The sequence below is a fragment of the Chiloscyllium plagiosum genome, chromosome 10 (genome assembly GCF_004010195.1).
Source record: "Chiloscyllium plagiosum isolate BGI_BamShark_2017 chromosome 10, ASM401019v2, whole genome shotgun sequence".
Classification (NCBI taxonomy): domain Eukaryota; kingdom Metazoa; phylum Chordata; class Chondrichthyes; order Orectolobiformes; family Hemiscylliidae; genus Chiloscyllium; species Chiloscyllium plagiosum.
In genome coordinates this window covers 82,478,784-82,500,877 of record NC_057719.1, presented here as the reverse complement: position 1 = coordinate 82,500,877, position 22,094 = coordinate 82,478,784, and the positions used below count along the sequence as shown (strand labels likewise).

At 43.2% G+C, this 22,094-nt stretch overlaps 1 protein-coding gene across 5 annotated transcripts in view; it reads right to left on the bottom strand.

Moving 5' to 3' along the window:
- mgaa (MAX dimerization protein MGA a) overlaps positions 1-11,386 on the bottom strand; it is a 103,962-nt gene extending 92,576 nt beyond the window's left edge. For 3 of the 5 annotated variants that reach the window (XM_043698206.1, XM_043698209.1, XM_043698208.1), the window contains exons 1-2: positions 11,299-11,386; positions 2,162-3,362 (exon numbers count right to left, since the gene is read on the bottom strand). In XM_043698206.1, coding sequence (XP_043554141.1) covers positions 2,162-3,288 — 1,127 coding nt within the window. In that variant the 5' untranslated portion in view covers positions 3,289-3,362; positions 11,299-11,386. Of the gene's footprint in view, positions 1-2,161; positions 3,363-7,685; positions 8,508-11,290 lie in introns of those variants that run through there. The other 2 variants (XM_043698210.1, XM_043698207.1) reach the window with 2 other exon arrangements.
- Between the last annotated feature and the right edge of the window lie 10,708 nt (positions 11,387-22,094).

The window sequence follows — 22,094 nt, the reverse complement described above, 5'->3', positions numbered from 1 at the left end:
TAGAGGCCTAGCTTTCAAACTGGAACTCCATTGATAAAAACAAATCAATTTGGACCTCATTTACCAACCTGAGAAAAAAAGAACCGGAAATGATATCACCCACCTTAAGAGACCAAAGGCACACAAATAGAAAGCAGGACAGAACACTAGCGCTTCACCAAACTGAGAATGTTAACTAGCATGATGACGAAACATCTGAAAACAAACCTGCCAGTTCAGCGAGCAAACTTAGAACCTGAACCTCAACCTGAGCTACAAATCTTTAAAATCGCATGCATTTAATTACACGAAGGTAGAGGACATTAACTGGAGTTTAACAATTAGTTATTTTGTTTCAAATACTTATACTGAAATTATGGATTAGTGCTGTTAGAAGGTTCACGCTTGTAATGTTTCACTTTGTAAATAAATGCAAGACTGTGTAAAGGTTGGCTCCAGTACTATCCTTCAACAACTAACTTTCCAGAATAGAATAATGTGAACCTACAAAGAGTACTACATATGTAAAGTGGTCACCAAATATCAATGGCAGGTAATATATTTAGTTTTACATTCTATTGTACTGTTTGCTAGTCTCTTTAGTTAGAATACATAAAAATTGTTTATTGCAATAAACAATTATTTCCTTTCTGAAATAGTTTTTATTCTACCGCTGTTGTATCCAAATGTAGATGCAGTACACCCTATGAAAAGTTGAAAAACTGTCAGGCAAAACTTCAGACATGACATGTGATCTTATTCACCTGCCAATCAAGAGATGATGAGCCAATTTCAAAGGCCTAGAATTCACTAGTCTTGAAAACTGAAATTAAGTGCCACTGTCTCAAGTGAAGGCAATCTAGGTTGAAGGAAAATTACTCGGTCAAACATATCTAAGATAAGCTTGCTTAACACAGGATTCAAATTCCACTGGTGTTGCTTGTCAAAAGGTTTAAGACAAAACTTTCTAGGCACCCTTCATGAATTGGGATAACAGTATTCAACTAAACATCCTGATGAGGCAGGGCCACAGGTTATAACAAAATATACAGGAGTTGACAGACAAACCACACTGCTTATGAGCCACTCTGTTCGACTTTATTCAATTTCTTTCAAGACAGTGATGCCTTGTGCTATTTCTAGCTACTAATAAGCAACAAATTCAACAGTGGTAAGACCACCTCAGACTAACAACTGCTCAGCACAATACACCAAATACAGTGAAACTAAAGTTAATATAGATGGTTACAGTTTAACAGATAACCGTCCCGAAAACAAACACACTAACTTTGAAATGGGCTACATCTGCTATCAATTACAGTGACTAACATCTCACACACCAAGCAATACTGCCTTTTTCAAATCTGCCACATATTGGTCTTGCACTCTATTAAATGGTTTATCCTTTTGTTAAACATTGCCAGCTAACCTTCACGATAGTGCCGAGAAATATAATGGGTGTAAGACGACTTAATAGCCCAATGGACTGACACACTATCCTTTCTCATGCTGAAATCTCGTGATGTCATGGAGAACCATATCTTCTGCCTTGTAATGGGCCTAGCAAAACAAGTTGAGAACTCCAAAATCTAGTTCAGAACAGGAATATACGCAGATTAAAATAATTTAGAATAATGATTTATAAAGCCACAAAACCCAGACTGAAACTGGAACTGTCACACTATTATAATGGAGGTACTTTGAGGTTAGAAATAAAAACAGAAATAGTTTCTGTAGAAGGGTCACTGGACTCTCCATAGATGCTGCCAGACCTGTTGAGTTTCTCCGGCAATTTCGGTTCGTGTTTCTGATTTCCAGCATTCAAAGTTCTTTGTTTTGTTTTTAGTACTGTGTGTTTGGTTTGGGACAGTGTTAATGCACCTTTAACCTATTTGTTATTCTCATGGACTTGTTTGGCAGAGAGATAGACTAAGGGAGTTTTTTCATGTTGATAAGTACAAATTACGCTGAAGCAAAGAAAAAGCAAATTATCTGAATATTACAGACATTAAGCAGCTACTTAAACATCAGGACAATAAGAATTTCCTTTAAAAAAAGTCAGTTTTTTTGGTGCCTGTATCAAATGATAGGGGACATGGTGCTGTCATGAGATAGACAGCTTTGAACAAGTTAATGTTAAAATAAAAATCTGATTTGTTGTTCTTTCAAAGCCTTTGCTTACCTTTCAGTTGATCTCTTCTGCCTCATGCCCATTCTTGAATCAATTTCACTGGTTTCTGGTATCTCGGCTTCGAGGCACCCTTCCTCTTCATCAGTGTTATACAATTCTTCATCAAAACTTGTAGCTGGAGATGCACAAATGTCACCTTGCATTTTCATGTGCCTGGAATGCATTTCAGATTGCTCCTCACTTTTAATTTTGATGTGTTTACTGGAGTCCAATACTGCACTTCGGGAAGAAGCAGAATCATCACTGCAACCGCCATCTGTTGACTCATTGCTTCGGTATCTCAATTCCCGCATGGGCCTACTGTTCAGCCCATCATCCCGAAAGCCCTTTGCAAATGGATTGAAGTCAATCTTCAGTTGTGTGATCTTTAAGTTCTGATAGGCAGTCACGGCCACAAACTCGGTCTGTGGGAAAGTGAAGGTGAGTACATTTGGGCCATTGAGAGGAATTACATCAGTGGGTTTGTCAGTAGGGATAACATGCAAGCGTGGCAGGTACCGATGCATGGAATGTAGGATTATATGACCTTCCTGGTCTAGAGTATTGTTGGTAAGTTTCAATTTGTAAAAGGAGATGGGCTGCCTCATCCAGTAGCTCCCACTGGAAGGTGAATTTGGATGAATGTACACTCTGCCAAGCACATGTGGTTCCGCTTTGCCATTTACTTCCCACCAGCGCCCATTCCACTTGTAGCGATGGTTGTCAACAGGAGCAATATCCATCACTAGGATGTACTTCCGTGAAGAATCAAGCCCCGAGATGCAGAATTTACAATTTGGAAACATGCGCCGGCCATGCTTTGTTAAGATCATCTCTGTGCCACGTTTGTAAAACTGACTCCACATCTCCTGGTTCTCCAACGTGACACAGACATTTCCAGAGCGGCACTCGAATGGGTGTTGAACATTCCCTGGTCCCAATTTGTTTCTTTTCTCTAGGACACCCCCAAGTTCTTGTTTAGCCACCAACATACTACGCTCAGTGCCGCCACTGCCAGGTGCCTGCTTGAGAATGACAAAGTATGCAGCAGGAGTGCCTGAGTTTGAGGTGGTGTTGGTCTCCTGTTTTGTATGTACTAATTGCTGTTTCTCCATATTGTTTTGGAGTTCAAAGCTCATCCGAGATAGAACAAGAGAGAGAGAGAGAAAAACAGATATCCAAACCTGTCGTCAAGAGAGGCCCATCTACTACCCTGTAAGATACAAACAAAAATATTTATAGTGTCAAATAAAATTCCATCAGGAATCATTCCTAACTTCTCCGTTTCCATTGGCGGCCGTTCAGAATCCCATGTTTCCAAAGAACTCAAACTTTCAGTTCAAGTTAACATGCATCAGTTGCCATACAGTGAATCTTGATACTAAGATCAAGAAAGTTTCCAAGAAAGATGTGAAAAGTTATGTCGTTGTATGTTCCCTGCACGTTCTTTGGTTGAATCCATTTTTCTGATCTGGATCATCCCCAATTAGGGTTCCTGTTGTCTATCGGATCCATAAAGCAGGCTGTCAGATGCACAATATTTAAAATTCCCCAGTGTGCTCTTTGAACCATGACAAGCAATGTGTGGCAAAACAGAAATAAACAGATACAAGCCCATTGCACTGAAAAGTCAGATAGAAGTTAACAAGCAAATGTTGAACATCAGCAAGTCTGAAAGGCCTGTACTAGGGAATAACTTGGAAAGATTTCAGAAACTAGGAATTCTTGGCAGACTTATCATTTCTTCCTGCTCCTGCGCCACTGGATTTACTTCTTCTGAACTAGACTGTTTTTCCTTGTCCAGTTTCTTCCCACATATATTTGAGATTCTTCTGATACCCTACATCATGTTTCCAATAGTTTTCTGGTCCTAACCATCTCCTCTTCAGTGAAAATCCAATCACTCTACATTCCTATCCCTAGTTTGATAGGAATGTAGAGTGGTTTGAGGGCTCTGATTCTTCCTGGTATGGAGACCTGATCTGTGAGATCCACCACTCTGCCTAGCTGAGCCTGTTCTCATAAACAATGTCTCCTTTAATTTATCTCACTTTCTCCAAATAAAAGCATGGCCTTGGATACATTGGTGAGCCCCCTGAAATAAGCCCACTTTTTTGTGGTGTTTGTAGAACATTCTTTGTCACAATCCTACTTGGGTCCCCTTCCACAACTCTCTTCTCCAGTAAGTCAAAGACTGAATTGGTGCCACTTCCTGCTCTTAGCCGGAACTGGTAAAAAAAAAAAAATCAATTCTGCTTCTAATTTCCACTCTTCTATTGCCTTCACTTAGTTCATCTTAGACTCTTCCCTTCCTTGGTGCCAAGCATAAACTGTTCACTTGTATTCATTTCAAACCCATTGACATCCACAGCTACCTTGCTACACCTCTGCACACCTGGCTTCCCGAAAGAACTCCACTCCGCGCACTATTGCATCTGCTGCAATTATACTACATTCCACATTTGTGCTTCTATCATATGTTTTTTTTCCTGAACAAAGGATTCCCCCTACTGAGAATGATAAGGCCTTCCACTGTGCCTGAACTGTTTACAGCATGTTTGCCCTCACCCCTTCTCGACTTGATCTCAATTTTCATTCAGTCTCCATATCTAAGGGATCATCTTCTGTCATTTCCACCATGATTAATATGAAGTCACCATTAAAAGCAACTTCCTCCCTCCTGTCAACAATCTGAAAGGACCATTCTCTTCATGACAACATGGTTCTCTTCTCTTCATCCCAACACTTCATCCCCCTGTCACAACCTTTCCATACAATCGCAGGAGGTGTACTACATGCTCTTTTACTTCCTCCCTCTTCACTGTCCAAAGCCTCAAAGAGTCCTTCCAGGTGAAGACACTGTATTCATTGCTCACAATATGGTTTCCTCTACATTGTGGAGACCAAACATTGATTAGATGACTGCTTCACAAAACACCCATTCAATTTTCAAGCATGACCCCAACCTCTGGTCACCTTCCATTTTCAGTCACCATCTTGCTTTTGTGTTGTAATTTCTGACCTAGGTCGAATGCAGTAGAGCCCAATAAAAGCTGAGTCACAGTACCATTTTCAACTTAGGCAGTTTATAGCCTTCTGGATTCTCTAGACAGTGCAAAAACTTCATTAACCTCTGACCTGTTTTATTGCCGCACCCACTATCACTCCTTTTGTGACATTTATGCTCGCCAATCTTGCTCATCCTCCAATTTTCACTTCTATTCTGCTTGTGCCTCTCCATCTTTTTCTACAGTATAAACCATATCACTTTTCCATTTTCTCTTCTGTTCCAAAGTAGTCATAATTTACTCAAAAAATTAACTCAGTTTCTTTCTACAGGTGCTGCTGCACCGGTAAGTTACTCCAGAACAAAGTGATTGCCAAGTCCATCAAAATGGTGTAATTTATTTCTCTCGGTAAGTCAACTCTCAATATGGCTTACTTTAAGAGCGTACACTATTCGCCAGTACCTGAAAAGATATTAGTCAAAATTGTGTTTATTACTTTCTAACCCGGAGCCAAATTAGATTCTCCATTCACATTTCAGGTTGCTAGCAATTAGTGGTGCAGCACTTGCAGCACCTGAACTCAGGCTGATAACAAAACAAAGACTCTCAAATGTGCACACTGGCCTAATGGCATGTACCAAAGCCTAACCTCAATGACCATTAAAACATAGCTACACAGAGATTATGTTTGATACTCAATGAATATCACCTGATTCAATGTTTCAAAGTGATAAAACTTGCTGAAAACAAATCAATACAGGTATATGAAGAATTTCAACCACATCAGTCAAACTTTATAAGTATCACAAAAGTTACGCAATTCTCTACCCACTTTCCAAACGTTTCATCTGAAATATTAACTCAAATATACACAACACAGGTACCAGAAAGTTACAAATTGTAGCCTTGGCATGTTAACAGTACACACACCAATAAAATGCACAATAACGATCATTGCAAAACAGCTACAAATACAGTAAAATTTAAGTGGCCCAAGATCATCAACTTTGCAGTAAAATTATAAATTGTTTGAATGTCACACCTAACCCCATAATCTATATTTTGTATAACTATCTCAATTAGACATCTGTTTTTCATTCATAATCATCCAAATATGTTCAGAAACTATTCAAACCTCTCAGATTCTAGCAAATTTCTCCGAGGCACCTGTTATTCTACTTAAAAAACATCTAATTCCACCCCCAATGTGCAACTCATTCCTAAATGTTTTCAATAATATACAAATTAAAGATAAAATAAATTCTTGCAGTATCTTGCTGGTTATTTATTGTAAACTTAAATCATACAATGACAGCATATATAGTTTCTTCCAAATAAATGGGCGGCACAGTGGTTAGCACTGCTGCCCTCACAGCACCAGGTTCGATTCCAGCCTCGGGTGACTGTCTGTGTGGAGTTTGCACATTCTCCTCGTGTCTGCGTGGGTTTCCTCCAGGTACTCCAGTTTCCTCCCACAGTCCAAAGATGTGCAGGTCAGGTGAATTGGCCATGCTAAATTGCCCCATAGCGTTAGGTCAACTAGTCACAAGGAAATGGGTCTGGGTGGGTTCCTCTTCGGAGGGTCGGTGTGGACTAGTTGAGCTGAAGGGCCTGTTTTCACACTGTAGGGAGACCAGTGAACCATCAGAAACAAAAGCAGAAATTGCCAGAAAACCTCAACAGGTCTGACAGCATCTATTGAGAGAAATCAGTTAATGTTTCAGGTCCAGTGACTCTCCTTCAGACTTTTTTTATTCTCCAGATGCTGCCAGACTTGCTGAGTTTCTCCAATAATTTCTGTTTTTGCGTATTTTATATCACCAGCATTCGTCATTGTTTTGTTCTATTTTAAGAATTTAAACACCCATGATTTTCTCTCCTTCTATGGATTGATTTGTTTCTTTTTGTCTGATAAACATCCAATGCAGCACCTCAGAACATTTAAACATTAAAAGGTGCTGCTGCACAAATACTAAGTTGTTGTTAAAAAGGTTAGTCTCCATTTAAGCTATGAATTTACATTCAATTTTAATATTTATGCACAGTGAGTATTGCAAGGATGCTTAGTAACAGAACATAAAACATGTATGATAATAAAATTAATCAGATTCTTGTTCACTTTCTAAACTATTAAGCATTGTTTTAAACACAAGGAAGTTTGAATTTTGTGATATTATATTTTAAAAAACCCTACAATCAAAGTTTACTTATCTGCTACAAGCAAGTCATAAAGTATTTGTTTTATCTCAAAATATTGGGGCAACGTAATAAAAGTTACAAAGTAAATTGATAAACTTTAAAAGATCAGGTCTCAAATGTTGTTCCTCCACTGGCAGGTTGTTCTTGATTTTGATGCTGTGGTTCCTTCAAATGCTTACTTTTTTTAAAAATCTACTGTTATATAGAAGCTCACAGCTTAGCCCAATCCTGTGTCTCCAAATCTCAAAATTAACCAATGTACAATTCAGTCTCTGTAATATATTTAATCCTGCTTGCGTCCAATCGGTGTAAATACAATTTAAATGTACCTGATTATTGACGGTGCAAAACCAATGAGTCCTGATTCAGAGTCTGATTACCCTATGCGGACCACAGGAAACGCATGGAGGGGACATTATCCTTAACGAGTAGGCTGCTTCAGCAGGGTCTGAAATCGGCAGACATCATGTTGCGCTCGATTTATCCTGTCTGGCACAGGCAGGTTTCGGTCGGATCCTGAAGGGCCCAATATCGGGCTGAACCAGGCGGTTACCGAAAAGACTGACTGGGTCGACGGCGGGTACTTTGCCGGGACACATACAAATCACCAACCCAGATATCCCCGTTTCCTCCCTACCACGTGAAGGGGAGTTGTTGCCGCCTCAGACCGCTTCAATCGAGCTCCCCGATCTGATTTGGCGCCTTCTCCATTCATCTCGGCCCCCAAATCGGAGTTTTCGATACGCCTCCGATCTTTGGACCTTTGATAGCCCGAACGTACTCCACGAATCCCTTCCGAGGACAGCGGAGGCGGCGGGTAGGGGGGAGGAAACCGAGCAGCCCCGGACTTAGTGGCATTGTTTGTCGCTCAGAAAGTGAAGCAACAGGGCGGAATCGGAGACCAGAACATTCAACAACTCAAAATCCCGGGATCAGAGGCCAGAACATTCAACACCTAAAACCCTGGAGTTCAGGGAACATCCCACAACCCGAAATCCTGGGGATTAAAGACCAGCGCATCCCACATTACGAAACCCTGGGGATCAAAGACCTGAACATCTCACACCCCCAAATCCCGTGGATCAAAGACCAGAACATTCCACACCCCAAAACCCGGGGATCAGATACCAGATCATCTGACATGCTCAAAACATGCGAGAGTGGCGTGGGATGGGGGGAGAATCAGAGGCCAGAACGGCAAAATCCTGTGAATCATGAATATACCAACAAGCAATAAGAGTAGGCCACTCAGCCCTTTGAGCTTGCCCCTCCATTCAACAATCATGATTGATCTAATTCTAACATTAACTCTACATTCCTGCATATCCCCAACAATCTTTCCCACACCTTGATAATCAAGAATCTATTTCAGCCTTAAAAATATTTAAAGATTCTGCATTCACTTTTGAGGAAGGGAATTCCAAAGACTTTAAACCCTCAGAAAAAAAATGTTTCCTCAACTCTATTTTCAATGAGTGCCCCTTAGTTTTAAACTATGACCCCCTAGATGTAGATTCTCCCAAAAGAGGAAACATGCTTTCAACATCCACCTGGTGAAGTCCCCTCAGGATGTTATATGTTTCAATTGAGTTACCTCTGATTCTTTTAAATTCAACAGGATAAAGGTCTGCTCTGTCTAGCCTTACCTCATAAGGCAATCCATTAATTTCAAGTGGTAGTCGAGTTTACCTTCTCAGAACTGCTTCCAATTCACGAACATCCTTCCATAAGTACAAGTATTGAATGCAGTAGTCCAGGTGCAATCTCTCACCAATGCTACATAATGCTCATCATGTTTAACTAAAGCATAACCTTATTCTTATTTAAATTCCCTTTACAACAAACCATAACAAGCTTTCCTGATTACTTGTTGCTCCCGCATACTAACCTGCTTGTGATTTATACACTACGACACCCAGATCTCTCTGCATCTCAGAGCTCTGAAACCTCTCAGCATTTTGATAATATGCTTCCTTTTTTATTCTTTCTGCTAAACTGACAATTTCACACATAATACTCCATTTGCCGGATCTTTGCCCAATCGCTTAAACTAAAACAAAGTCACCACAGTCCTACCAGGCCATAGGGTTGCTCTGTAACTACACAGACAATCAATGATGGTTTAACCTGAGCGTCACCAAGCCTTAGATGAGGGGAGAGGTTGGGAAGGAGAAACCATGGTAACCTGAACAACTGAAGGAATTAAACCATGTATCACCCACCAGTATTCAGTTAACTAACCCCCTTAATCTATATGTATCCCTTTGTAGGCTCCTTATATCCTCCTTACAACTCACTTTCTTACATAACTGTGCCATCAACAAACTTTTGAATCTTTCATCCAAATCAAATAAAGTGTAAGTAGTTGATGCCCTAACACCAAACTCTGCAGCACACCACTTGAGAAAAAAAAATTTCACTCTGCTTACTGTTAGCAAGCCAATCTTCTATCCTTGCCAAATATGTTACCTATTACACCAAAACTTTCATTTTCCATCATAACCTCTGATGTGGCAACATATCAAATGCATTCTGGAAATTCAAATACTGTACATCCACTGGTCCCCTTTATCTATAGCACAAGTTACTTCATTAAAAAACTTCAATAAATTAGTTAAGTATAATTTCCCTTTGACAAGATCATGTTGGCCCCGCTTGATTGCCCGGAACTTTAAGGGCCCATTATAACGTCATTAATAATAGTTTCTGACATTTGGGTTATGACAGTTGGTAAGCTAACTGGCCTGTAGCTTCCTTTCTGCCTCCCTCCCTTTTTCACAAAAGGAGTTACATTAGCTATTTTCCAATCTAAAGGAACCTTCCCTGAATCTTTTCAGTTTTGAAAAATTAAAACCAATGTATCAACTATTTCAAAAGCAGAAAATCCTACATTACAACTCCCACTGGATCAGAGACCAGAACATATACCATCCCAAACCTTGGGCATTAAGAGGTCAGAACATCCTATCTCAAAACCAATGGTTCATAAACCAGAACATCTTATATCCCAATACAGCCAGGACATTCTATACCTCAAACCATAGGGATCAAATACCAAAACATCGAACACCCCAAACCCATGTGGACCAGAAGCCAGTTCTGGGGACCAACAGTCAGTGTGACACCTCTTCCACAACGATGGGCATTAGAGTCTAGGTCCTGCCCCCAACCTTGGGTCAGTGGCCGGACCTCCTCGTGGCTATTGGGGGAGCCCCATCCCTTTTCCTGAAAGGAGTACAACACTGACTCATGATAATTCGGGAATGTTGTCCTCAACCCCCTTCCCTGTATGCGGGGAAGCGGAGTTTCGTCAATCGCAACAGAAATCCGCCCCCAACGTAAACAAACAAACCAAATCCGCCGCCAACAGCAACCTGATTGGGACTATAAACGTTGGGAATTTGGGGTGAGGGGAGTAAATGTTTCTCCCAACCAGGCTAACCCTTGGGTATTGAGAGTCCGAGGCCAGGTCTGGGTGGTTCCTTTCCACACGTGTCGAGACTGAAAGATGTTGCTGTTCCCATTATTCCCAGGGAACAGCCTCAACTCAGATTGAGAGCTTCACACTTTTAAACCCAGCTCGTCCCCAAAGCATTTCAACCCCGCGATGCATAGGCTCTCCCCGTGGGCCTCTCGATTTACAGGTATAAACCGTGCTGCTTTAACAAAAAACAAAACAAAACAAATAGGCAGGAAATGTAAACTCCCGCCATGCCCGAACAAGCATAAGCGTACAGGAGGTATCAACAACAACAAAAATTGGGTTTTATTGTCCGACGCTTCTCTCCAGGTGAAATATTTAGTGGAAAAACAAGCAGTCCGGTCCCCTCCTCCCGGGCGATGTTGACACAGGAAGGCTGAACACGTTCTTAAACCTTCCGGGGAGGGGGGGGGGGGTGCAAAGTAGGGCGTTGCTACGGTTTAAAAGACAGACCTTCTTACCCATCTCGTGTGAAACAGATGCCGGTGCTCAGCTCTGCGTCCTGCGTGCCTAGCTCCGGCAACGTGGCCCCCGGGTAAAGATCCTGGAAGTACCGGGCGGGACAACTACGGAAAAGGAAATTCTCTCCCGCCGATGGCACTTCACTGCCTCCGCTGTGTTCGCCGAGCTTCGATGTTTACACCCGAAAACCTGACTGCTGCAGCCTGTGCTTTCAGAGTGGGTGCTGAAGGCTGGGATAAGACAGCCCTTCGATGCCGCCTAATCACCCTGCCCGCTCAATTGCCCAACAAAACAAAACTCTGCTCATGGGAGGAGGGGGGCAGGATTTCCCGCATGCTGGGCCTGCCTTTTTCCAGACGCGCAGCCGACACTGAGGTGCTAATTTCTGCAGCTCCTCCCTGACGTCCAGCTTCCTCCTTTTTCAGCACCCCAAGCCACTCACATGCACCCCTCCTCCGCCCCCCTTTTTTCTAATCACACGCTTGCCTTACTCGTCTCCCTGGCTCTGTCCTGCTCCCCTCACCCCAAAGCGCCCCCACTCCTGGCCTTCGTCCTGCTGCCGCCTCCGCCACCACCAGCTTCTGGCCCGCTGTCACGTGCTCCGGGCCTCCCTTGTTTTTCCTCTCGTTGCGGCCACCCGCCCGTCGACCGTTGCACCTCGGGAAGGTGGAGGAGTCGGGTGGGAGGAGCTGAGCGCGTGAAAAACAAGCAACCTGGGCACGCCCACCGTCAGCTCGCGCCCCCACCGCCCCTCCTTCTTCACCTCCTTCTCACACGACACCGCACCGAGAGCGAAACCCAAGTGTGTGGGTTTGGTTGGAGGAGCGCCGGGGGGGGGGGGAATCGCAACCACCTCCCTCAATCTGTGTTATATTTTCTCATCTGTCTCCCCTACCCCTCCTCCAACTCATTTCTCCCCGCTTTTCAATCGGTTTTGTCCCTTTGGCACGACCCGAGTGACTCTGTTTCTTCCGCTCCAACACTTAGCCCTGCGTGTGACCTAACGGCTCGAAACATGCGTGCGCACTGACGCTCCCGGCAGCACTGCGCGTGCGCGGTGGGCCGGGCAGGTGGGGCAACTGCCGGCCTGCGCCTGCGCCGCTCTTTCCCCTTCCCCACGACGCCCCGAAGCACCCACGCCGGCACGCATGTGCGGTCCGGGACGGGGATCCGAGACCGTCACGGCCCATGAGGCGCGTGCGCGGAAGGGGTTCTATCGACCTCGGAGCTTCGAAGATGGAGGGGGTGTCCAGCGACGGTGGTCTTGTGCGCATGTGTACTTCCCCGCGGGAGGTGGGGAAGGTGTGGATGTGTAACAGTCCTGAAGGGCGTGAGACCTTCCTGCAACAGATTAGCGCTGCAAGGTTACGGGGCGCAACAGTCATGGAGGAAGCAAGCTGTTTGACCTTCCCTCCGTGAAGAGCTGCCCATCAGATAGACCAGGGGAGGGTCGAGGGTTTTGCTCCAGAGCGGGAAGCACGCAATGCCTCCGCCATCACTTGAGCTGGGACATTCGTTGCAGCGTTGTCACAATCTTATCGCAGTGCTTCATGCTGCTTGTTCACCACGCAGCAAAGGCATACTCCACCCAGTAGTTACATTCAAGTCATCTTCATGCATTTAGTTGGATATGTTCGTCTGCCAAACTATTTTCTTATGCTCTGAAATAATAAAGTTGACCATTCCTTTGAGATAAAGAAGGGCTTATGCCCGAAACGTCGATTCTCCTGTTCCTTGGATGCTGCCTGACCTGCTGCGCTTTTCCAGCAACACATTTTCAGCTCAATCCTTTGAGATCCCTATTCTGCGCGGCACTTTGGGACGTGTCGGGGGCTGTCAAAGGCGTCATGTAACTACTGTGAATGTTTCCTTCTGAGATACCCGTGTGTAAATAAACGAAGTGATTTTGTTCACCTGAAGTTATTTATCCTTTCGTGAGGATATTTCCACGGCACAAACTTACGTTTGCATTCTGAGGAGCCATGTCTTTTTAGCACTTGACAGTTATAGTGAAAATGAACGAAAGAGGCCTATCGGGTCTATATTCCATTCAATAATTAGCACAAAAGTAATCGTTTTTAGTTATGGCGATGAAATACTCAATCTTCACCCATGGTGATATAATTGATTTTAAGGAATCCGTTGGTAATTATAGATCTCAAAACGTACACAAACATCATTGAGTAAGTTATACTTTTGAAACTTATATTCTAAATGAAGACTATATTAGGAAAGCAAATGTTTGTCACGTTTAGTTTTATTGAAAAGAGGTTGGCATGTACGAGTAAGAAAGCTTAGATGCAACCTTATAGGCTTTGGTATGACCATACCTGCAGTACCATGTACCATTTTGGTTTTCGTATCTCAGGACCAATATAGTGCCTTACACTACTACCATGATGTGATAACAGGGTTGTTATGTGAGGCATAGTAGTAGTTCTTTTGCAGTCCCATAGGGTTGAGGATGAGTTGCTTCCACTCTGAGGTGGATTCTACAATGGCTGAATAATCCAATCCTGGAGCTGCAGACGAATGGGGCAGGTGCTGTTTGAGGAATAGGTGGATGGGGAGCATCTAGCATTCTGCTGGCTCTCTGCTGTTTGCAATTGCCCTCCCCTCGCTTCACTGAGTGACACTCAAAAGTAATGTTCCTTCTCCAGTTTGACTGTTGTAGGGTAAGTGATTCCACACATTGGTGAGCATGTTGTATTTGTTCAGAGAGTCTTTCAGGGTGTTCTTATATCATTTTCTCTGCCATCCTAGTAATCACTTGCCATTGTGGAGCTTGGAGTATGGTGCTTATTTAATGAGTCTTGTGTCTGGACATGCAGATAATATGCAGATAATGTGGCTTGCCTGTTGCAGCAGTGTCTTGATACTGGGGATATAGGTCTGAGTCATAGAGACATTGAGATATACAGCACGGAAACCAACCCTTCAGTCCAACTTGTCCATGCAGACCACATATCCTAAATTAATCTAGTTCCATTGCCAACACTTGGCCCATATCCCTCTAAACCCTTCCTATTCACGTACCCATCCAAATGCCTTTTAAATGTTGTAATTGTCCCAGCCTCCACCACCCTCTGTGTGAAAAAGTTGCCCCTTAGGTCCCTTTTAAATCTTTTCCCTCTCACCCTAAACTTATGTCCTGTAGCTGTGGACTCCCCCACCCCAGGGTCTTCATCTTTGGCTACACCTTCACCTGCTATAGTCTTGCCCTCTTAAACTCCTTTACTTGCTAAAATGCCAAGAATTCCTAGAGACATAAGTGCTAGATTGGTTCTGATAAATAGTTATAAACACAGTTAGTTGACTAATAAGTTTAGGAGAAAGTGAGGACTGCAGGGAGAGGATACTCACTTTGGTTCACTATCCTGCCAATGGATTTGCAGGATTTTACAAAGGCAGAACTGGTCATAATGTCAGGCTGAACATGGTCTATGTTTTTGCTGCATACATGAGGGTGGGGTCTATAGCTGCTCTGTTGACCACGAACTTGGTGCTGGGTTTGAGGTCTCAAATTTTGAACATTCTGTTCTTCAAGCATCCAAAAGCTGCACTGGTGCATTGGAGCTAATGTTAGATTTTATGGTCAATATCTGCTCACATCAAGGAGAGGCTCTGAGATATTGGAAATAATCCACATTGTCTGTAGGCTCACCATGAGTTTTGATGTTTAGAGGCTCTATTATGTGGCGAGAGTGGGCTGGTAGAGAACCTTTGTTTTCTGAATGTTTACTCTGAGGTCTGGTCTCTCAAATGCCTTGGTGAATGTGTCAATGATGGTTTGTAGACCGGCTTCTAATGTACACACACATAAGTGTGATCTGCATACTATAACTCAATGACAGAGATTGGAGTGTCTTGGTTCTGGCATGCAGGTGTTGAAGGTTGAACAATTTCTCATGCATCCTGTAGGTTAGCCCCACTCTGACTGGGAGCTTCATAGAGATAGGGTGAAGTGTTGCGGCAAGGAAGGTGGGGAACAGCATTGGTGTGATGATGCTGCCCTGCTTGACCCTGTATTAAATCTGTGGTAGATCCATGTATGAGGATTATAGCTTGCATGTCAATCTGAAACAGACGGAGAACACTGACAAATTTCTGCAGGTGGCTGCATTTGAGGAGGATATCCCACAATCCCTCACCATTGACATAGCTGAAGGCCTTTGTGAGATCAATGAAGACCGGTACAGAGTATGGTGTTGTTCGCTGCACTATTATATTTGTCACGTACAGAAAATCAATTTCCATTGTGCCTTCTGATCAGTGGAAGCTGCATTGAGACTCGGGAAAAACCTTTTCAGCCACTGGGAGGAGGCAGTTGAGGAGGATTTGTACAATTACCTTTCTTATGGCAAACAGTAGAGAGATCCCTTTGTAATCTCCACAGTTGGACCGGTCTCCTTTCTTTAAAATGGTCACAATTATTGCATTTCTGAGATCCTTCAGCATGCTCTCTTCCTCCTCCTTGACAAGGGCGATGAGGTCAAGGATTCATGTCAAAAGTGCCTCTCAGCAATATTTTAGCATCATCCTGTGATGAAAGAGTTGTCCTGTGAGGAGTAGTAGCAGTAGACTGTGCCTTGATTCTTGGAAGTTTAGGAGCGGGAGAGGTTTTCTCATTGCAGAGTACCTTGAGGGTCTCTCAATTGACACAAAGCTCTTTCCCTCAGCTGAAGAATCAAGAATTAAAAGCTCTGGATGAGGGATTGACTATTTAGGGGTTTGAAGAGAATGCTTTCTTTACTCATGGTTGTGAATCTTTGGAGTTCTCTACCACAGAGGCTCTGGATGCTCATGCTCAGTTATTGAATATGTTCAAGACTGAAACTAACAGTCAACATGAAGAGAGTCTAAGGACAGTAGATTAGGACAGGAACATGGAGCTAATGTAAATATTATTGAATGGTGGAGCATTCAATGGTGGCATTGTTGTTATTTCATATGTTCTTAAAAACTCAGAGCATATGATTAAATTGTATTCTATTCTATAAGTTACTTCAAGTGTGATGGAACCTCTGGCAACAGCTGCTGATGGTGAAGGAGAATGCTGGATACTTCGACTAAGGTACAGAATGCTGGACACTTCAATGCACCTATAAGTTAGATCCAAACTAGGTCCAGACAGGTAGAACCAGGTGTTGTCTCACCTTTGCTATCTATCTCAAATGAAGACCTCAGGCAGCTTCAGCTGATAAACACAGACACCAGCAGACTGCCATTCCTAGAAGGCCCTACATCCACCAACCAAGCTCGAGCTAATGGATGCATCAAAACTTGACAACAGTGTGAGATGCTGGAAGAGAATCAAGGAGGATGGAGTCCTCTGTCAGCTGGGACATTGTTATGGGGAGGGGAGGTGAAGCAACTCATCTGAATTGTCAAGTTTGTGATCAAGCAGGACACCAGGTAACTGAAAAGATGACTGCCTTGATCAGTGAGAAGCATTATTGATTCGAGATGGCTATTGATAACTACCATCGCAATTGTGAGAGTTGTACTTTTGTCAAAACAGGGAAGCAAATTTGCCTAGCATGCCATCCCTGGTCTCAAGAAATCTCTAAAAGTGTTTCAATAGAGTTTGTGGTCCTTCATCCCAGTTGATAGGACTGCACGTGTTCTCATACTCAAAGAAAACTCCAACAAGTTCACACATGACCAGTAGGCCTGTAATATAGCCAGAGTATGTGGTTGATATGTCTGTTTCAATGTTTGATGTAAGATTCACAGTGACTGGGGCATAACGTGAACAGCAAAATTCTACAGGAGCTTTGCAAGGTCTTTGCCATAGCCAAGAGTCACATCACCACCTTTCATCCAGTGGGTAAAGAACAATGTAAATTATTCAACTATACCTTGCCTCCTGCTAGTAAATGAAAGCAGCCCGAAAATCCTCTGGAACTGTTTTATGCTTATAAGACTCCACACTCACCCACAGGCTATTCTCCATACGATCCTTTCTTTGGATGAGGCCCAGTCCTTCTTGTGGGCCATTTCCTTGGGCTCACCACACTTTCTGATAGGGATTGCTGGTGGATGGCTAAGCCAGACATTTAGGTTGGTATCCAAGAGGAGTGGATGGCTAAGCCAGACATTTAGGTTGGTATCCAAGAGGACTTAGCAGAAAAACATTGAACAATTGCAAAGCTGACAGGATTGAATTTCCAATCAGTGCAAGCATATTCCTTCGGAATTGGAAAATCAGGGTCAGAATAGGATAAAGAATGTCTGGGACCATGATCCCTGCAGAATCATCTATCACTTGGACACAGGTAGCCACACCTATATTGTTGAACTGACAGCTGGAATCAGCTTCAGAGGACAATTGCTTGACACTAAGTTTATGCCAGATGATGTTGAGGGAAACAGCTCATTCAGTGGCAATGCAAACCTTAAGTGTTCGTGCATGATGGCTCGAATGGAGTTAGAATCCAGGAGTAACCTGTGTGTTGTGAATCAGAAGGGTGCACCCATGTAGTTAAGCATATCCTGGAAAACGGGGAAGGGATGTCTTTTTGGGAGGCAAAAGTTGAAGCAACATATGCTACCAATCAGATGACTCCCGGAGATCTGACTTGGAGCCTCCTGCCCAACAGAACTGTGTGTGTACATTCACCACGAGACCTACAGATTATCAAGAAGAAGCCTCACAACCACTTTCTCAAGGGCAACCCAAGTGATTGGATAATAAATGTTGGTTTACCAATGATGCTCATATCCTGAGGATATTTTTTTTTTAAAGTTGCTATTACTCACAGCTTAATAGATCTCTTTCACTTGGAATCAGCTATTGCATTACAGAAACGTGTGTCTCTATTTTTAAACTTATCACAGCTATTTTGCTGTTTGCTTCTTCTACCATTGCTGGCGAATCACATTCATCTCACAATTGTGCCTCCATCCATTTTCTTTTGTCCAAAGAAAGATGGTTGTGGATTTTAGAGGCCAGTCTACCCCTTCCTAGGATATCACTGCTGGAATCAGGGCAGCTTCAACTACTCCATCAATGACATTCCTTCTCTCATAGGTTCAGTAGTGAGAATGTTTGTTCCATGCGCAGATTTTAGATTATTTTAGATTTAGAGTTTATTGTCATGTGTACTCAAGTACAAAAGTACAGGAGTACAGTGAAAAGTGTACATTGTCACCACACATGGCACATCTTAGGTACAACTATCTGGGTACAAAATCTTAAGAATGAGGTAAAAATAAACAAAGAACAAAGTTAAAAGTTAAACATTGCAAGTCATTCTTAGTACCGTGTAAAAAATTGAAGAAATAAAGTTAAAAGTTAAATATTATAGATCTTCCTAGAGTTAAGTGGAAAAATTAAGAAATAAAGATAAAAGTTTAACCATTGCAGTCTTTCTGAAATGCTGAGCAATGCTGGGACCACACTTCCTACAGAGGCTCAATCTCCTTCTCTTTCACATGCTTTCCCTATTTCAGGAGACCTGCTTTGGGGCCACCACTGCCGTGCCACCATGCACACCGGACCTGCTGTACCGCCGAAGCAACCACCACTCCAGTCAATCTTGCAGGAGTACCGATTCGGGCCTGACTGCATTGCCACAGCTGACTGATGCAGACCGCAGGTGCTGCTTTTTCCACCAACTGCAGAGGCCGCCTTGCCATCGCCATCCGCCTTGAGTACAGTCGCCACGCTCTGGCACCATCTCTTGTTGCTGCGCCCATAATCACTGCTGTCGTGAGCCCTCCGAGGGCTCCCTCTCCCTAAGGATTCGACTCCTGCCACCGCTCTGCTATTATCAGGAGGCTGGGCCCACTTTCGCCGTGCCAAAGATGCCAAGAAGGCCTCCAAAGAGAACAAAAATGGAAAGCAAACGAAAAGAGCAAAAGGAAAAAGAAAGAAATGAAAGAAAGCAAGCAGAAGAGTCCCAGGCCAGGACCTTGGACTCAGCGCTGCTATTCCAACTGCTGCCATCTGTGCATAATCCATATGTATTCTGATCGATTGCCGTATAGTTCCATTTGCAACTCCTCAGATACTGAGACAATCCATGTCTACTTGCAGCAAGGAGCAAGTAACATTTACAGTATGCAAATTCTGGAGAATGACCATCTCTAACAAAAGACTCTAATCACCTTCCTTTGGCATTCAATGACAGCACCATTATTGACATCCTGATGTGATCATCATTGACCAGACAAATAACTGATGAGCCATATAAATAACAACCAAAAACAAAAATTGTTGGAGAATCTCAGCAGATTGGCAGCATCTGTGGAGAAAAGGCAGAGTTAACATTTGGGTCCAGTGACCCCTCTTCGGAAATGATTGTAGCTAGGAAATGATTGGTATATATACTGAACATGGGCTAGGAGATGGGGGAGAAGAATAAACAATAGGTGGAAATAAAGCCTAGAGAAAGATCACAACAGTGGGACAGTCAAAGAAATGGGTAAAGGACAGCCTGGGAGAATCAATAGTTGCTAATGGGGACCATTATCAGCTGACAATGAGTTGGTTGTGGGACCGACAAGGCCTGATGTATGGGGTTTGGGGTAAAGACATGGTAGAATGTGCTCAGGCCCTAAAATTATTGAACTCAATACCCAGTCCTGAAGCTAGAGGGTCCTCAGTGGAAAATGAGGTATTGTTCTTCCAGCTTGCGCTGAGTTTCATTGGAACACTGCAGCAAGCCTGAGATAGAGATGTTGGCCAGGGAATCACAGTGGTGTGTTGGCGTAGCAGGCAACGTGAAGCTCAGAGTCATTTTTGTGGCCAAAACATAGGTCTTCTGGAAACCAGGTTAAAAAAACACACAGTACCAGGTTATAGTCCAATTGGTTTATTTAGAAGTACAAAATTTCAGAGCACTGCTAATTTGTCAGGTAGCTACCGGGGTAGGATCACAGTCACAGAATTTATAGTAAAAGATCAAAGTGTCATACAACTGATGCAATGTAATGAACAAACCTAGATTGCTGTTGTTATTGCTGTTGTTAATCACTTAGAATGGGTTGCAGATTTGGATTCATTAATGAACCGAAACCTGCAAGTGATTAAGTGTTTAAGACTTAACAGTAATCGAGGTTTGTTCAATACGTCACATCAGCTGTATGACACTTTGATCTTTTACTATAAATTCTGTTTCCAATGATCCTGCCCCACGAGCTAACTGACGAAGGAGCAGCACTCCGAAAGCTTGTACTTCCAAATAAACCAGTTGGACTATAATGTGGTGTTGTGTGACTTTTAACTTTGTCCACCCCAGTCCAACACTGGCACCTCCACATCATTCTGCAAACCAGTCATCCAAGGCTGTGTTTTGACTCCTCAGTGTAGAGTAGACCCCAATGTGAGCAGCAGATACAGTAAACTAGATAGAGTGAGGTGCAGGTAAATCACTGCTTCACCTGGAAGGTGTGTCTGGGGCCTTGGATAATGAGGAAGAAGGAAGTAAACATCAGGTGTTAGACTTTGTGTGATTGCATGAGAAGGTGCCATGGTATTAAAAGGATGTATTGGGAATGGGAGAGGTTTTGGGAGTGGAGAAGGAGTGGACTAGGATATCTCAGACGATACAGTCCCTGCAGAAGGCTGATAAGGGAGGGGAATATGGTCTGGTGGTTAGCATCCTGCTGAAGATTGCAGAAATGGCAGTTAATGATCCATTGGGTGAGGAGACTAGTGAGGTGGTGAGTGAGGACTGGGGGTTGCAGTCCCATTACTGTTGTCGGAGAGAAGAGAAAGAATGAGGCTGAAGTGTAGGAAATGGGTCAGACATGGGTAGGGCCCTGTTAATCATGGTGGTGGTGAATCTTCTGCTGAGGCCCCCTTATAGAATCTGGCAGTATCGGAATTGATGCGGCAGATATGGATAAACTGGGAGAATGGAATAGAGTTTTTACAGGATGTAGGGAGTGAGGATATAGAGTCAAGCTAACTGTGAGGGTTGGTGGGTTTGTAGTGGACATTAGACACTTTACGTTCTCTGACCCCCATCACTCATTTGAATCTATCTCCCTCTGAATTGTCTGCACTCTGTGCTCTTAAATTCAATCCTGACTTTGTAGTCAAGCCTGCTGACAAGGGTGGTGCTGTTGTCTGGTGTTCATAAAGAATTATTCAAACACAAAATATGTATAAAACATGACTTTATCTCTACTATGCTACTGCCTCAAGAGAGCTATCTCATAGAACCCTCTACAATGTGGATACAGGCCATTTGGCCCAAGAAGTCCACACCGACCCTCTGTAGAGTAACCCATCCAGACCCATTACCCTACCCTATTACTCTATATTTATCCCTGAACAGCATGGCCAATTCACCTGACCTGCACATCTTTGGATTGTGGGAGGAAACCAAAGCACCCGGAGGAAACCCATGCTGACGCGGGGAGAATGACGCAGACACTAGCAGTTATGTAGTACTTTATCTCTTCCCAAAGTTGATGTCGATTATCTTGTTAACATACACATAGTAACCCTTTACACTGCATTGACATCCAACCTGGACCATTTCAGAATCAAATTTCTTTTATAAAGTGAGACATACTCAAAGGACTCCTGCCATACCTGCCTGCTGCTCCATTCTGCTGGAAGAACAGCCACATCTCTTGCTATCTACTTATTTTAGACTACTGCTTTCAGAAGCATGCTATCCACATAGCTCTCATATTGCCTCACAATATATTGTAGCACTGCCAAATGCTGCTCAAACTCTGAAACTTGGAGTCTGAGTTCCTCCCCTTCACAACAAAAATGTAAGGTAGTGGTACTGGGAGAAAGTGAGGACTGCAGATGCTAGAGATCAGAGCTGAA